The sequence below is a fragment of the Peromyscus leucopus genome, chromosome 3 (assembly GCF_004664715.2).
Source record: "Peromyscus leucopus breed LL Stock chromosome 3, UCI_PerLeu_2.1, whole genome shotgun sequence".
Taxonomy (NCBI): Eukaryota; Metazoa; Chordata; class Mammalia; order Rodentia; family Cricetidae; genus Peromyscus; species Peromyscus leucopus.
Genome location: NC_051065.1, coordinates 124,676,486 through 124,694,861, shown reverse-complemented (window position 1 = coordinate 124,694,861; position 18,376 = coordinate 124,676,486). Strand labels below are relative to the sequence as shown.

Here is an 18,376-nt window from a genome sequence, read left to right as displayed (position 1 = left end):
CCACCTTACGCCTGTCAGAATGGCGAAGATCAAAAACACTGAAGACACTTTATGCTGGAGAGGATGTGGAACTAGGGGAACTCTCCTCCACTGCTGGTGGGAATGCAAGCTTGTACAACCACTTTGGAAATCAATATGGCGCTTTCTTAGAAAATTGGGAATCAATCTCCCCCAAGATCCAGCTATACCACTCCTGGGCATATACCCAAGAAATGCTCAATCATACCACAAGAGCACTTGCTCAGCTATGTTCATATCAGCATTGTTTGTAATAGCCAAAACCTGGAAACAACCTAGATGCCCTTCAACTGAAGAATGGATAAATAAATTGTGGCACATATACACAATGGAATACTACTCAGCAGAGAAAAACAATGACATCATGAGGTTTGCAGGCAAATGGATGGATCTAGAAAAAATCATCCTGAGTGAGGTAACCCAGACTCAGAAAGACAAATATGGTATGTACTCACTCATAGGAAGATGCTAGATGTGGAACAAGGATGACTGGACTGCTACTCACATCACCAGTGAGGCTACCTGGAAAACGGGACCCCAAGAAAGACACGGAGAAATGGATGAGATCTACATGAACAGCCTGGACATGGGTGGGAGCAATGAAGGGCGAGGGTCGAGGGAAAGAGAGCGGGAGATCCTAGCTGGATCAAGAAAAGAGAGGAAGAACAAGGAATAGGAGACCATGGTAAATGAAGACCACATGAGAAAAGGAAGAAACAAAGAGCTAAAGAGGCCCACAGAAATCCACAAAGATACCCCCACAAAAGACTGCTAGCAATGGTCGAGAGACAGCCAGGACTGACCTACTCTGGTGATGGGATGGCCAAACACCCTAATAGTTGTGCCATAAACCCCATCCAAGGACTGAGGAATCTGGATGCAGACATCCACGGCTAGGGCCCCTGGTGGAGCGCTGGGAGTCTAATTAGTGAGAAAGAGGAGGGTTTATATGAGCGAGAATTGTTGAAACCAAGGTTGGATAAAGCACAGGGACAAATAACCAAATGAATGGAAACACATGAACTATGAACCAAAGGCTGAGGGGCCCCCAACTGGATCAGGCCCTCTGAATAGGTGAGACAGTCGATTGGCTTGATCTGTTTGGGAGGCATCTAGGCAGTGGTACCAGGTGCTGGGCTCATTGCATGAGTTAGCTGTTTGAAACCTGGGACTTATGCAGGGACGCTTGCTTGGCTCAATCTGGGAGGAGGGGACTGGACCTGCCTGGACTGAGTCTATCAGGTCGATCCCAGTCCTGGGGGGGGGGACGACACCTTGATCTGGAGGAGGTGGGAATGGAGGGTGTTCTGGGGGGAAGGGGAGGAGGGCAGGAAGGGAGAGAACAAGGGAATCTGTGGCTATTATGTAGAACTGAATAGTATTGAAAAAAAAGTTTGAAAAGAATTTCAGCAAAAAAAAAGTAAATGAAATTTAAAGTTTTTAAAAAGAATGAAGGTTACCTATGCTTTTATCATTCAAAACAGCTTTAAAAGACCAAAACTGTCCCCATTCTCTGAGCTAACAGTACAACAACATTCTACATTATCTCCTCACATTGGTTTTTATTTTCTGTAAGAGGCATCATCTGTACTTATGGTAACACAATGTAATACAATAGCTTCAAAATCTTCACCAGAGCAGCTAGAGTGCCTCCCATCTATCTCAACCACTGTCTAGGTAACCAAAGCAATCAGACTTAAAAATAAGAGCCAACAAATCTAAAACAGCCACTGAAGTTCTTTTCTACCTCTTCAAAGTTCAAATTAGGTGACAGGAGAGATGGTTCAGCAGTTAAGAGCACTTTTGCTGCTCTTTCAGAGGACCCTAGGACCCACATCAGGCAGTTCACAACTGACTGGGATTTCAGTTCAAGGAGATCCAATACCTTCTTCTGGCCTCCATACACATGTATATACATAAACACATAAATAAAAAAAATCTTTAAAATAATAGTTCAAGATACTGGAGAGATAGCTGAACAGTTAAGAGCACTAGTTTCTCTTACATAGGACCTGGTTCCCATTCCCAAACACATGTGATGGCTCACAAAATCCATAACTCCAATTCTAGGGGAACTGATGCCTTTTTCTGACCTCTGAAGGTATCAGGACATGCAAAAAAAAAACATTTATAAACTTAAAAAAAATAAATCTTAAAAACAAAAAAAGTATTTTTTGTTTTTGAAAGTTCCAGGGCCACAGAGGGTACTACAATAAAGCATTGAGTTAGCATGTGGTACTTATAAGAATATATTCAGAAATCTTACCAGTCTCTGGAGGTTGGGCTGTCTGTTCTATGTGTATAGCTGGGAGCTGGCATTGGGATATTGTCTGAGTACTTGCCGAAGTAAAATTTTGATTGTAGCCAGGTGAATAAGGAGATTCTTTCATTTCTTGTTCTTTCCGTGGAGGGAGAGGTGCATTAACATTAAACACCTTATTAAAAAAACAATCACAAAAACAAAAACAAAACAAAAAAAACACTGGGTATGGTTCAGAGGAAATGCCTAAATAACATCTGTACATTCTAACGCACTAGATGGGCAAAGGATTCGAACAGACATTTCTCCAAAGACAACAACTAATAAATACATGAAAGCCTGATCATCACCAGTCATCAGGAAAATGTAAACTAAAACCACCGTGAGATGCCACTTCATATCCACTGGGACCACCACTATCAAAAGATGAAAAACAAGACTAAGCAAGGAGAGACTGGAACCACATCACTGACGGGAAAGTAAAATGGTGTAAGCACTGTGGAAAACAGACGATGGCTCCTTATAAAGGTAAACACAATCCCACCAGGTTCATGTCTAGGTATCCACCCAAAAGAAGTTAATGTCAAGACTTGAACAGACATGATATGACTTTAGCAACATTCTTCCTGAGGCAAAATGTAAAAGAACCTGAGTGAAATGAGACACATACTTTAAATATTATTCAGCCATAAAAAGAATGAAAATATGATACATACTACATATCAAAAATATTATGCTAAGTGAAACAAGCTAGAAGGAGAGAACCAACTCCATAAAATTGTCCTTTGACCTCCACATGCATGCTGTACCATAGCAGGGATACCATGCCTGGTACTGTAAATCTGGTCAAAAGCTACTGCTGTTGCTTTATGATATATTTATTCTGTCAAGCAGCTTTCTAAATATTTCTGTTTATACCCATAGATTTATGTTGCTTTGAACTTTGGTCAGAAAAGCTTCCTTTTGCAGTAGGTAGTGTTAATGCAGACAATAGCTAAGTATAAGTGACTGTGTGCACTCAGATGTGGATATATCATCTTTTCAACCTCCCCTCATCCAAGGCACAGAGAACATGGTGGAAGATAAAATTTAAGAGCTGGAATATGAGAATAGGAGCTGTGGAATGATGACTTTTGAACATAACATGGTTGCTGCACACATCAACTCACAGTAGGTGTGGTCACCTGCATAAAATTTACACAAGATTAAGCCAATCAAAATTCCAACATGGATGGAGGAGGGGTCCCCAGACTCCACCCTCGACAGAGGAACTATTGGTAGTTGATAGCTTCTAAGGGAGGGGCAGTCACCCTCCTTTTGGGATGGGACCACTAGTATATTACTCACATCCCAATGAATGGTCCCACAACCATGTGCATACAGGTAACATTAAGTGGACTCAGGGTTATTACTGACAACAGCAGTGAAACATGATGTTAGAAAGAAGATAAAGATGAGGATCTTAGAGGAAGCTGGGGGGGGTGGTAAATGGATATGAAGAAATGATGAATAGATATGATCAAAACAGATTGTATAAATGTATAAATTTTTCAAAGAAAAAAATTTTTTTTTTTGTTTTGTTTTTCGAGACAGGGTTTCTCTGTGTAGCTTTGTGCCTTTCCTGGATCTCGCTCTGTAGACCAGGCTGGCCTCAAGCTCACAGAGATCTGCCTGCCTCTGCCTCCTGAGTGCTTTGCTGGGATTAAAGGTGTGTGCCACCACTGCCCAGCCAAAGAAAAAATTTTTAAGAGATTTCAAAAACTTCAAAGGCAGAACTCCTGCCTAATTTATATGCAAGATCCTAGGTTCAATCTCCAGCAAGAAAAAAAGAAAAGAAAGCAGTTATTAAACTTTTAGACACCTAGCCATAAGTCATGAGCTAACACTTCTGTTTCCCTTTGCCTTCCCTACTCTGATGTTTTTGTGAATAGCAAACATAACTGATAGCAGTAACTGTATCTCATCTCTCTAGCCCTCTCCCTTCCATAGTCAAAGACCAGCTGTCAGAAAGACTTTAGTGGTTTGTTTTGTTTTACATTTCTATACCTCTGGTGAATAAAAATAATTCCTGAGCCCAGCATGGTGAAGCAAACCTTTAATCCCAGTATTTAGGAGGCAGAGGCAGGCAGATCTCTTTGAATCCAAGGACAGTCTGGTCTACATAACAAGTTCCAGACTAACCAGGGTTACAAAGTAAGACCTTGTCTCCAAAACAAAAACAAAACCCCTGTCTCAAAACAAAAAACAGTACCTAGCTGAATCTCTATGAGTTCAGGGCCAGCCTAGTCTACATAGTGAGTTCCAGAACACCCAGGGTTACATAGTGAGACCTTGTCTCCAAAACAAACAAACAAACAAAAATCTGGTACATGCTTTTAAAATAGCTTGAGAGAAGGCTCAGCTTTTAAGAGATGGTACTGCTCTTGCAGAGGTCTACAGTTACAGAGTGATCTAATGCCTCTGGCCTCTGAAGGCATCTGCGTTCATATGTACATATCCCCACACAGACATATACACATAATCAAAAATAACAAAAATAAATCTTTAAAAATAAATAGTGCCTAACCTCCTGTTAAATAAAGTGACTGAGTGAGAATCTGCTTGAACTGGGCAGGCTTCAAAGAGGCAAAGCAGACAGAAAGCTATCAACAAAGAAGCACTATAACAGAACAACACAAGACAAGTCCAGTGGCCTTGTCTGACAGGTTAGACAGGACTTCAATAGTTCAGGTGAAGGACTCTATTTCATCATGTGATGAACCACTGTCTGCTTTTAATTAGGCAAAAGTGAAAATAAATTTGAGCGGCAATATTATGAGGCTGCCAGGGAAAGAAGAAAGGCAAGGAGGAAAAGACCCTCAAACTGTGCAGCCAGAATAGCAGGGCCCATGAATTCATGCTACTGAGTTCAGCAGCCCTGCTCTGGGCCTGGTATGGAGCATGAAGCACCCACAGGAAAGGTGCTTACTGCTCCACTGAATGGTTTCTCTCCCTGAAAATACACCAATCTAGAGTCACATTATCTTTTTCTTTCTTTTCTTTTTTAAAGACTTTTTTGTATGAATGTTTGCCTTCATGTATATATGTACACCGTGTGTGTGGCTGCTGCCCACAAAGGCCAGAACAGGATGTGGTATCATCCCCCTGGAAGAGGAGTTAGACAGCTGTAAGCTACCATGTGGGTACCAGAAACCAAATCTGGGTCTTCTATAAAAGCAGCAAGTGCTCTTAACCATTGAGCCACCTCTGCAGGCCCTGAAATGTTATGTTTTTAAAGTTTTAGACTACAATTTGTAGAGGAATACACATTGAGAACACACACAAATCTGAACAAACCTAAATCTTTATGAACCAGAATGAGACTAAAATAAAATTAAATAAATATTTCAACAATGATAGAACTAACTCATATATGCATTCTTACTTCAGGTTACTGAAACTAGGACCCTCAGTAATTATTAATAATAAGCTATTACCAAAACAATACGTTTACCATCCACATATTCCTTTTGTGGGGAGGGGAGCAGGGGATCAACCACACACATTTTCACATGGGTTCTAAGCTTTGTCTACTAATTTTCAGCGAGGAAACAAGACTCTGATAAAAATACTCCTAGAACAAATCACTGTATTTTTATTTTTAAACTTTATTTTATATGCATTGGTGTGAAGGTGTCAGATCCCGTGGAACTAGAATTACAGACAGTTGTGAGCTGCCATGTGGGTGCTGGGACTGAACCTGGGTCCTCTGGAAAAGCAGCCAGTGCTCTTAACAGCTGGGCCATCTCTTCCGCCCGAACAAATCACTCTTAAGGGTAGGTCCCATGCCCAGCAGTAGATGGAAAACATAAATAAAATTCAATGACATCTTTGGAGGTTCTCTGCTTCATGTTAAGTCAGGACATTTTTTTTTCTACCTTACAGGTCCTTTGCATATATACTATGGGTTCTGGTTTGGGGGATCTTATGGGACTCCTGTGTGTGCTAATGTGTGCGTCTCTGCATCTACATGTGTTTCTTGTGCTTTTTCTTTGGCTCTTTCTCTTATTTGGTATTTTGTCATATTCTGATTTTTTATTATATTTTATTTTACTTTATTATTATTCCTTAAATGCCTGTTTGTTTTCTAAAGAGAGACAGATACGGTGTGGATCCAGATAGGAGAGAAAGTGGGGAGGAACTGGGAAGAGGAGGGAGAAGGGAAACCATAATCAGAATGTATTGTATGAAAAAAAAAATCTACTTTCAATAAAAGGAAAAAATACTTCTTGAAAATTCTGGAGGTTGTAGATTTAATACTCTGTCACAAACATTATTTACAAATATGTAATATAAATATAAACATCAGCATCCGTAATAAGAGCAACATGAAGGCATACTTTTCATCCAGTACCAAAGACAGGTGTGGGAGAAACGATAGATCTTCAATTGCCATCATTTCCCTTACATACTCACTGTCTGCATGGCTTGAAAGGGTGCGGTGCTAATGGATGCTGAGCTTCCACTTGCAGGAGGTAACTGGAAACCCTTTGACAAGGGAGGATTTGGAGAAGCAAGTGCAGATGCTGGCTTGCTCCGGGGAACTGCCATCTATGGAGGAGAAATGCAGAATCAGCCACACTTGCCATATGACAAGAGGTTAACTTGCACTAAGCTCCAAGCTGACACAAGTCAGCAAGTTCTTTAGGACGACACAGGAATACAGGAATGCAGAGGGCAGCATTTGCTTACAATTTTTAAATCTCGGCTGCTGAGGATGCACACTAGCACTCGCTTTTTGATAGGGTGCTGACAAAGTAAGCACCACACAAGGGGCTCTCAACTTCCTACCAGCACCAAGCTCTCTGCAAGCCCTGAATTACTATTTCCAACTAATAACCTAATATTATTCCAAATATATGCAAAGATTAAATTTAGGAAAAACTTTTGGTTAGTTAGTCCCTTAGTGTTAGTTCTCTATTTAAAAGATAGATTTCTAAGTCCTCTGCCTAAAGAATAAAACAACTTTGATATAATTTAAATAATCTTTACCTATAAAGCCAAATTAATATGATACAAAACCCAATCCCAACAAGATTATACAGCAGACCACTGTAGGTCACTTGGTAAAAATCACTTTTTCCTTGTCATAAAGAAGCCAACTATCTTAAATATAGACCAAATAAGCACTATAATAACTAATCATCTATTCTTTCTTATAGCCTATATGAACTCTCACTTATTAGTTCACCTCAAAAATCTAATCTAAGAGTTATTGAATTGCCCCAAAATTCATTCCATCCATGTGTATCTAGCTCAAGGATTTGCTCAAACAGCAAAGGCTGAGATTTAGAACTACACACAAACCTCATACTGTCAAAATGCTTTTTTTGTTCGTTCTTGGAAACAGAGTTTCTCTCTATAACCCTGGATGTCCTGGAACTTTCTCATAGACCAGGCTGGCCTGGAACTCAGAGATCTGCCTGCCTAAGTGCTGGGATTAAAGGCATGGGTCACCACCTTCGACTTGTCAAAATGCTTTTGATAAGATGAGCCAGAGAGACTGTAACTCATTCCAACTCAGTGCTAATAACACTATAAAAAACAAATCTTCAGTTATATGAATATTTTCTCCTAATCCTACCTAAAGCTTTTCTTTTTTATATTAAAAATGATATAAGAAAACCTAGTACTTTGTTATTTTAAAGATATACTTTATTTTTAAGTATGTGTATGTGTGAACATATCTGTGTTTCTGCATGTGAGTACAAGTGCCCATGGAAGCCAAAAGCCTCAGATTCCCTAGCCTAGAGTCACAGGTAGTAGTGAGCTCCTTGATTCGAGTGTGGGAACTCAAGATTTAGGTCTTCTCCAAAATCAGTACATGTTTTTAATCACTGAACCAAGCCATCTCTCCAGCCCTGTATGCTACTTATTAAAATAAATTAGTAAATTGACTAAACTGAGCCATAGTCTCCTGGAATCCCAACATTTGAAAAATGGAAGCAAAAGGATCAGGAATTCAAGGTCAGTTTGAGCTACAGGAGATCATCTCAAAAAATAGTAATAGGGAGGCTGGAGAGATGGCTTATCAATCAAGAGACATGTTGCTCTTGCAGAGGACCTGGGTTTAATTCCTAGCACCTACATGGTAGTTCATAACCATCCTTAACTCCAGTTACAGGGATTTAATGCCCTCTTCTGACCTCCTTGGGCACCAAGCACCATATGGTGCACATGTATTTGTGCATAAAATAAAATTAATAAATATTTAAAAACTTAAAAATAATAGTTCTAAAAATATATTTATTATATTAGGTAAGATAAGTACTATTAAGTCTACATACATGGCAAAGCCAAAACCTGTGTATGTTCTAGGACATCTATAGAAAGTAATGCATTAATAAATACAAACACTGTAATTCCACCAATCATGCCAGTAATTCATAAGCTCATTCTGCCATTCTTTGAGATAGCAAAGAAATTAAGATCACAGGTCTCATTACCTCAGTGGTCTCTGAGGTCATAAATTCTGTTTCAGTTCCCGAAGAAGCCCGATCAGTAGTAACCAAGCAAGCATTTGAGCTACAAGTAACTGGAGAAGAAGTCACCTAGACACAGGAAGATAGAAACATTGTCAACACATGCTGTGTTCACTTCATATTTCCTGAGTGCTGGACTCCTTGACATGTCACTTTTACTAGCACTCAGTGGTGTCAGGCAGTATGCAAACTGCATTACAAATATTAACACACTTCATCCTAACAAACCTGTGCAGTAAGCACAATTATCCTCATTTTAGGGACATCAAGAAGAAGCAAATAGTTGGACAGGGATAGTGCACACCTTTAATCCCAGCACTCAGGAAGCAGCAGACTGATCTCAGGATCTCTGAGTTTGAGGCCAGCCTGGTTTACAGAGCAAGTTCCAGGATAGGCTCCAAAGCTACACAGAACCCTGTCTTGAAAATAACAACAAAAAAAGAAGCAGCAGATAAAGGTGAAGTAATCTGCCCAAGAATAGAACAAAGTTCAGTATCAGAACACTTAGATTCACACACTGCCTTTCCAAGACTGTGTCCCAGTTACACACATAACATCAGCCTTGCTGACCAAGATTCTTGGCCCTAAAAATCTGGTGCCAGATCTGCAATGAGGCTGGCACTTCACAGTGCATGCTGGCAAACTAGGCACAGGGCGAATCAGGCTTCTGGTCTGAAGACTTTTCATGCCTTACAAGGTAGACAGAAGTATAAAAAGGATGGACAAGCTCTACAAAGATCAAAACAGTATCAAAGCTCTAAGAGAAAATTAAGAGTTAGAATAAAATAAAAACTAGAAATAAGCACAAAAGGAACTAAGGCTGTGACAACTTAACAATAGCACACCGAGCAGTTCAGTGGGAAATCTATGGCACTAAAAAGGTATTAGAATGTAAGAGAAACCTAAGGAAAGAAAGCTGGCAGCAGTGATAGCTAAGTGCTTGTGCATCCAATCCTGCATCCCAATACTTCTTCATGGTTCTCAGAAGCTCCAGTAGTATCACAGGTAAACCAGAAATCAATGAGTGGTAACCAAACATCAAAGTGGTTATGTTTCTATAACCTGCTTCCCAGCACTAGGGCAGCAGTCAGTAGGATCAAGAGTTCAAGGTCATCCTCCTCAACTACATAGTGGAATCTAGGACAGCCTGAGGTACTGTTGCATAAGAAAACTTTGTCTCAATAAAATAAACAGGCACAGGCACACATGCATGTGTACACGTGTGTACACACACACACACACACACACACACACACACACACTTTCGCATCAGAAAGAGTTGATAGGCCAGCCTGGTCTACCAGGCCAACCAGGGTCAGACCCTGTTCATCTCACCACCACCCTCAAAGAGTTTAGAGGAATTTTTTTTAATGTTTTAGAATATTTTATATACTAAATACACACAATTTAGATCTAATCAAAATATTAGATTTATGAGATTGTTTTAAAACTATGCATTTTCTAGTACTTTGAATTAAAATAATATGCCAACCCATCACAGCTGGGACTGGCTGCTGTTGAACTATACTTGTGTCCAAGGGAAACCAACAGATAATAAGTTAATCTTCCTTTGTCCACTTAATAGTTAAGCTAAAAAGACTTTGAAAGCCAGTGCCATGAAATGCACCTATTACCACAGGGCTAGAACAATGAGACAGGAAGATCACAAGTTCAGGACCACCCTGGACTACAAGGCAAAACCTGTCTCAAAATACAAGCAAAATAACAAATTTTACTTAAAAGTTTCACTTAAAGCCGGGCGGTGGTGGCGCACGCCTTTAATCCCAGCACTCAGGAGGCAGAAGCAGGCGGATCTCTGTGAGTTCGAGGCCAGCCTGGGCTACCAAGTGAGTTCCAGGAAAGGCGCAAGGCTACACAGAGAAACCCTGTCTCGAAAAACCAAAAAAAAAAAAAAAAAAGAAGAAGAAGAAAAAAAAAGTTTCACTTAATAGGTTTGCAGATGTTGCAATCACTCTTGCCTCTAAATTATCACTTAAGTAGAGTAGCCAGAAGTAGCTTTATGTACTGGTGAGTAAACATGGTGTTTGAGACCAGTGGTTCTAAATTCAAGTAGGCAGACTCACCCAGAGAGGCTATTAAAAGCACAAATGCTACTAGCATCCTAACACAGGACAACATTCCAATACTCCTAAGGCAGGAGAATCACAAATTCTAAACCAGTCTAGGCTACAGAGTGAGTTCAAGGCCAGCCTGGGCTACATTAAGAGACTTTGTCTCTAAAAGTAATAGTAATACATACACACACACACACACACACACACACACACAGGAAATTCTCTTATAGTAGGTCTAAGATAAAATTTAGAAAAAAATTTTTTTCAGTTATTCTTGCCAAAGAAGTCTTCCCCTTGAAACAAAGAGTGCAATTCAAATTAATCTACAAGTTACCTGTAATGGCTCTTGAAGAAAACCACTTTGATTGGACAAGTTTTGTTCTGAAGATACTGTAGAGACTAAAATAAATCACACAATTAAGGGGAAAGAAATGTTAATACATATCAACTTGACAAGACAAAGTATCAGCTGGAAAAATAGGTTCCTACTGCAACTTTGAAGAGAATAGACTGGATACTAGTTAGAAACACTAATTCTGTCTGTGGTATATAGTGATGTGGTTTTTTTTATTCTTGTTTTTAATATTTTTATTATTATTTATTTACATGCACATGTATGTGTGTTTGTATATGGGCATGTACCCACGATTAGGGCCATCCCCTGGAGCTGGAGTTACAAGCAGTTATAAGCTGCCTGATGCGGGTGCTGGGAATTGAAATCAGGTCCTCTGCAAGAACAATACATGTTCTTAACTACTGAGCTATCTCTCATGGTGATGTCTTAAGGTTATATGGGTAAAAGCAGCATTTCAAAGCTTCCAAAAGAAAAGAACTATGACTTTCAAAAAATTACTGGGGATAATAATCCAGAAGACAAAGACTAAGACATTATGAGTTATCACTACCTGATACACATAATCTTCATAGTAAGTCTTAGCTGGTCATCTGTTTGTTTAGATTTTTCCCTTGTGGTTATACGTATTAATACACTTTTTACAATCACATAGTTTTCAATTTGGTTTCTCTCATTAATATCAGTCACTTCTGTTAACTATTCTGTTTGTTTCACCCAGCATTACAGCATCAGTCTTTAGCAGGTGTTCAATGCTTACAACAGTTGGACTATGGCTTGATCATATCATTCCTTATCTGAGAGAAATTAGCATGGAGCCTGAGGCCTAAGCTTTGAGGCATCATACCAGTTTTAGATTCAGGCTCCATCATTAGATACCATGGTATTCACTGTTCTAAATATCAGGACTCAAAAAACTCCACACTAGATTCACAGTTCAAAGGTCAAGTAGGTTCTAGTCAGAAATCACCCCAGAAAGAACATGAAAAATTGTTAAACCAACTATTAAGCATTTCTACTTGCCCATCTGAGGACTTTTCTCTAACAAATGTAAACATGCAGTATACTTATGTCCTAATGATAATTTATCCCTATGCAACTCTCCTGACTGATGGATACAACCAGAATAAATTAACAAACACTTAAGCTACCTGGAATGAATGATTCATAAAACTAAATAAATAACTGTTAGCTATAAAGCTGTTTGTTTTAAGTCTTTAGAATTATTATTCTCCTACTGGGTTACCTGGAGAAGCTGAAGGCGGTTGTGACGATGGAATTGCACTTGAGGGTTTGTCAAAATCTAAAACAGACTCCTAAAAATGAGATTTTAAATAGCGAGAAGAAACACAGATGATTCACTTAAAGTGATTAAGTAGCTCACTGTATTGACCACAAGTTTTACTAAAGGTGCAGGCATCTAGCGAATTCCTACCTTGTGGTTTTGTTTTTTTGTTTTTGTTGTTGTTGTTGTTGTTGTTTTTGTTGTTCATTTGTTTTGGTTTTTTGAGACAGGGTTTCTCTGTGTAACAGCTATGGCTATCCTAGAACTCACAGAGATCCACCTGCCTCTGCCTCCAGAGTACTGGAATTAAAGGCGTGTGCCACCATTGCCCAGCTCTACCTTGTGATGTTAACAAATTATTCTTAAATAAGAACTTAAAGAGTCAAAACTAAACCCTAAAGTTACTTCAAACCTCAAGGTTGGGTCAAGTATTAAAACTAGAACAGGATTCTAAGGCCAACTTAGAAATGCACTTCTGATGTGAGTTTTAAGCATAAAATGTTAGTCTAGTCTAATCTGAACTTAAATCTTTATTATACCTCGCAAATGAGAAAGTCTGTTTATTTTTATCTCAACCACTTACTACTTCATGCTGATAAACATTTTATGATGAGAGCTGTTCTCTTCTCATATCTGTATATCAGTGTTCTCTCAAGAAGCCCTCCCAGACTGTGCTTACTTAAGCTAGAAATGTTCAGGAAGCATCCTAGTTCTTTCATTTATCTTCAAATTATCTTTCACTTCGCAGACTAGGGCTGGAAATTAAAGAATCTGACTGGAGTTATGCAGCAGGCAATAAACAGGAATGGTGTATATACCCAGGCCTAAATCCAAAGCTCAAGACCTATCATCTTCTTTATTTATATTTGCTTTGTTTACTTGAGTAGTCAGGCCTCAGTAATATAATGCTGTTCTGAAATTCTCTAAGAGTCTATGTCACACTATTTAACTAAACACAGCCTTTCATGATGGATTGGTGGTACAGGCCTTTAATCCCAGCATCTGGGAGGCAGAAGCAAGCTGATCTCTATGAATTCAATGCCACTCTGGTCTACATTCTGAGTACCAGGCTAGCAAGGCTACACAGTCAGACCCCATCTTAAAGGGAAAAAAGTCATTTACACAATTTAACATTTAACTATTGATTTAACACAAGTTTCCCATCTTCTATAGTTTTAAAGGCAGGTGATGAGTGTCTCATAATTTTTTAGATAGTGGGACCAGACAGACCAAGCAGCAAACAGGTTCCCAGTCTTAGGGCAACTACCAATGACCCACAGCAGCCCTACACTTAAAAACATGATGCTTTTGATATGTTTAATTAATGTCTTTACATAAACTTTAAAAGTGAAGACTACTATGTCTTTTGCATTAAAATAAATAAACAAATAAATAACATGACAGAAAGTAAAGTAACTTGCCCTGATAGCTAGGAAACTACAGAAACAGGACATCATTCTGCACAATGGGATCTAGATTCTTAGCAATTTAACTACAATGTTTCATATAAAAGTTACTAGTTTCACAAGTATTACTTAAGATTCATTTTTGGCCGGGCGTTGGTGGCGCACGCCTTTAATCCCAGCACTCGGGAGGCAGAGCCAGGCGGATCTCTGTGAGTTCGAGGCCAGCCTGGGCTACCAAGTGAGCTCCAGGAAAGGCGCAAAGCTACACAGAGAAAAAAAAAAAAAACCAAAAAAAAAAAAAAAAGATTCATTTTTAAAATAGATCTAGGTAAAACGTGTGGCATGAAAGTTATGGGAGTAACCAACCATTTCCTAATTGAATTTTATGACCATCCATAGGAAGAAATTCATTTCTGGTACTATAAACCTTGTCATATGACCATGACTTACTTAGGGTTGCAGGGAGGAGTGGACCTAGGAAGAGAGCCTACTATTGTTGTTTTGCTAAATGAGCTTGTTATCAAAGTACCTTCTAAATACCTATGTTTATACCCACATAGTAGTGCCTTCAACCTTGGTCAGAGAAGCCTTTTTCAGTGGGCAGCAGTCAGTGCAGAGACTCCTAACTGGTCAGTGTTTAGAGTGACTATGGAATGCTCAGCTCTAAATGGGACATATATAAATCAACTCCTTCAAAGCTCAAGGACTAGCCCAGAGGTCAGCACAGAAGATGGGGAGGAGAGCCATGAAATGCTCTCATCTGGACATGACAAAGCTCTTGCACTTGTGAACTCACAGAAGCTATGGTGACCTACAGAAATCCAAGCTAGTCAATATCCCAACTTGGATGATTAAGGGATTTATGAGGCTCTACCCCTAGCTGGAGTTATCAGCAACTGACAGCTGCTGGAGGTGCGGGTGGAGGGAACACATCACTTTTCTCGTGACTGCTAGATTGCTTTTTCTCTAGTAAATGGGTAAATGGTCCCACACTCACACACATGCAGGCAGCACTAACTAAATGCTGTGGTTTATTTTTAAAAACAGGATGAGAATATGAAGGGGAGACTGGGAAGTATTAACGGCTACAAGAGACAATGGGAAGGGGGAACTTGAACTGGATATGATCAAGATATACTATACGTGTAAGAAATTATCAAAGAATTAAAACTACCCATAAAAAAATAAAACAAAACAGCTCATACTTGCATAAAGTTACAAGTTCCTTGAATCTGGGTCATGAGGTCCTGCAGCTTTTCTTTCCTCAACAGCGGATCCTTTGGAAAGGCAGAGGAAGAGTCTATAGGCTGAGGCACAGACTTAAGCATGGACTTAGGCACCTACAAGACAAACCCACCATGTGTGAGTCTCAATCAGGAAGCTTACTTTTCTATTACATCTTCAGAAATCAAATAGAAATACTATTTATTAGACTTAACATAATAAGAATTCTTACATAAATCCATTTTCCAATTAATTTGTTTCCCCCTTTCAAATCAACTTTAATGAAAACCTTTCTAAAAAAATGAAGTATTCTCTTTCTTAAAGGACCTTCTTTTAAAAGTGTTTCATTATAGATAGTTATTACCATTTGCTCTCTGTGATAAGAAGTTACTGAGGAGCCAGGAGGTGGTGGCGCACGCCTTTAATCCCAGCACTTGGAAGGCAGAGCCAGGCAGATCTCTGTGAGTTCGAGGCCAGCCTAGGCTACAGAGTGAGTTCCAGGAAAAGCACAAAGCTACACAGAGAAACCCTGTCTCAAAAAACCAAAAGAAAAAAGGCACTGACTATGACACATACCAGCTTCTCATCAAGGCAAAAATTTCTATTAAATATGCATCCCATTTTTAAGATACATATGACTTCAGAGTCATTAAAATATTTATAAATACATATATGTCCATATATAATATATATACAATCCATATACAAAATGCACACAACAGGATTGAGGAAATTATTATATTTAACTTAAAAAGTATACTCTTGGAGGCTGCTGCTGTTTAGAGGCTCTCATGATAAATTGGTAGACACCTTGAATTTACCCTAATTAACATTTATAGTTGTCGTTTTTTTTTAATCTTTATGTGTATGGATGTTTTGTCTCTGTGCAAGTGTGTGTGTATGTGTGTGTGTGTGTGTGTGTGTGTGTGTGTGTGTGTATACATGTATACCATGTATGTGCTTGGTACCTGCAGAGGCTAGAAGGCATCAGATAGCCAGAACTGGAATTACAGGTGTTGTAGCTGCCATAAGGGTGCTGGGAATCAAATCACAGTCTCCTCAGGAAGAACAGCCAGTGAGTGCTCTTAACCACTGAGCCATCTCTCTAGTCTTTAGCCATATTTTTATAACTGAGATCAGCTGTTCATAGAGAAATGAGTGCCATCTTAGTTGCTGAAAGAGCCTAAAACTTTAACATAATGGTACCTGTGCCATAAAAGCAAATTCAGTATGTTTGGCCTTCTATAACTAAACAGCCTTGGTTTTTAGTATCATTCAACAAAAATCATGAGATCAACATTCTACTATGGTAAATATTCAAATACCTAGCAGATTTGAAAATTAGGGGGGACTTGTGGGCTTTTTTGGTTTTCTGGGGTTTTGGGGGAGGGTTGTTTGTTTTAAGACAGGCTCTCACTATGTAGCACTAACTGGCATGGAACTTGCTATGTATAGACCAAGCTGACCTCAAACTCTCAAATTAGAGTTCTGTTGTCTTACTGCTTTATTGGGATAATAAAACAGGGTTTTTAATATGCATCTGGAAAACAGCAATCATACAATTACTACTAGATATTATAAATAAATGAAGTGTGGCTGTCAATCTTCTACAAGGGCAGGAATAAGACAAAATAATAGCACTTGAAGAGAGGAAAAGAAAAGAAAAAGAAAAAGAAAAAGAAAAAGAAAAAGAAAAAGAAAAAGAAAAAGAAAAAGAAAAAGAAAAAGAAAAAGAAAAAGCCAGGAGTAATGGCACATACCTCCAACGCCAGCACTTAGGAGGCAGTGGATCTCTGAGTGTTTTGTTTTGTTTTTTGGGGTTTTTTTTGTTTTGTTTTGTTTTGATTTCTGAGTTTTAAAGCCAGACTGGTCTTCATAATGAGTTCCAAGTCAGCCAGAGCTGCATAATAAGATCTTGTCTCAAAAACAAAAACAAAATCCAGGTGTGGTAGCATATATCTTTAATCCCAGTACTCTGGAGGCAAGTGGACCTCTGAGTTCAAGACAAGCCTGGTTTTCAAAGCAAGTTCCAGGACAGCCAGGGCTGTTACACAGAGAAACCCTGTCTCAAAAAAGAAAAGAAAAAAAGGGAAAAAAAAAAAGACAACTAACTCTAAAATTCTCTTTCTATAAGGCAGCACTGAAAGGCAGTTTGTTTATTTATAAAACGCAATGTTTTGACTTCTCCAAACAAAATGATTCTTCACACTATTAGATTACCAAAGCCTCGATCAGAAAGTTCCTGGCTGAACAGCAGGTGGTTAAAGGTCAACTACTAAGCTGGGGTGGAGAGCCTTGGGAGTTAAGTCTTTAATAAACAAAGTGATGACACGTTTGCTTCATAAGCAATATTAAATGATTTAGAATTTAAGAACAAGCAATATTAGCTGAGATTAGACAAAGATCATTCCTTACAAACCTCACATCCTGAGAGAGATTTATCATCAACAGGATGAGGCAGACATAGAAATCTACTCACATCTTTGGGTTCTACATTTAACTTCCTGGGCAGGAGCTGGTCATTCGGTAACAGGCCTGCCGAAGCTGCTCCCCAGGACTTTAAAGAAATCTGTGACTGTGGTGCTAAGGAGTGTTTCTGGTTCTCAGCGTTGTTTTCCCAGGACATCAGAGTTCCAGGCTTCGTTGAATCCTGTTCTCTGCACACAGGAGTGGTCCAGGACCTGCTGCCGCTCTGTTCACTCTGCACAGAGACTGTCCAGGATCCAGGAGGTAGCTTCTTTGGATCTTGTTCTTTCTGTGGCTGAACCACCCATGGCTTTGGTGTTTCCTGTATGTTTTGCTCTTTTTGAGGGCTGCCCACTTTGGACTTAGGGGTTTCTGACTTCCACTGACTGACAGGTGTCATAGAAACCTGCTGCTTCTGCTCTTCCTGCAATGTTGACCTGAGATTCCCCTGATCTAATGAAACCACAGGCTTTGATACCTCCTGGGACTTAACAGAAGACTCCCAAGGCTCCAAAGACTCCTGCTTCTTCTCTTGGCCATCTGGTTCAGGAAGCATATTCCAGCATTTGAGAAGATTTGGTTTTCTAGCATAATCTGCTTCCCAAGATTGTTCCTCATTTTCTTGTTTTCTTGAATAATTTACTTCTGTCATATAGCGTCTGTTAAGAAACTAAGCCAGAGAAATAAACAATGTGCTTGAGGCTTTGAATGTAATGCATAGACTCTGAATGTAATGTTTAACTCTATTAGTATTCCTACGTCTATCAGT

At 39.2% G+C, this 18,376-nt stretch overlaps 1 protein-coding gene across 6 annotated transcripts in view; it reads right to left on the bottom strand.

The window, feature by feature from the left end:
• Caprin2 (caprin family member 2) overlaps positions 1–18,376 on the bottom strand; it is a 49,034-nt gene that overhangs the window by 7,477 nt on the left and 23,181 nt on the right. For 5 of the 6 annotated variants that reach the window (XM_028892407.2, XM_028892413.2, XM_037203966.1 and 2 more), the window contains 7 exons: positions 17,621–18,277; positions 15,123–15,257; positions 12,473–12,542; positions 11,209–11,273; positions 8,764–8,868; positions 6,734–6,868; positions 2,285–2,453 (listed from right to left, as the gene is read on the bottom strand). In XM_028892407.2, the coding sequence (XP_028748240.1) occupies positions 2,285–2,453; positions 6,734–6,868; positions 8,764–8,868; positions 11,209–11,273; positions 12,473–12,542; positions 15,123–15,257; positions 17,621–18,277 (1,336 nt within the window). The remainder of the gene's footprint in view (positions 1–2,284; positions 2,454–6,733; positions 6,869–8,763; positions 8,869–11,208; positions 11,274–12,472; positions 12,543–15,122; positions 15,258–17,620; positions 18,278–18,376) is intronic. The other variant, XM_028892411.2, reaches the window with a different exon arrangement.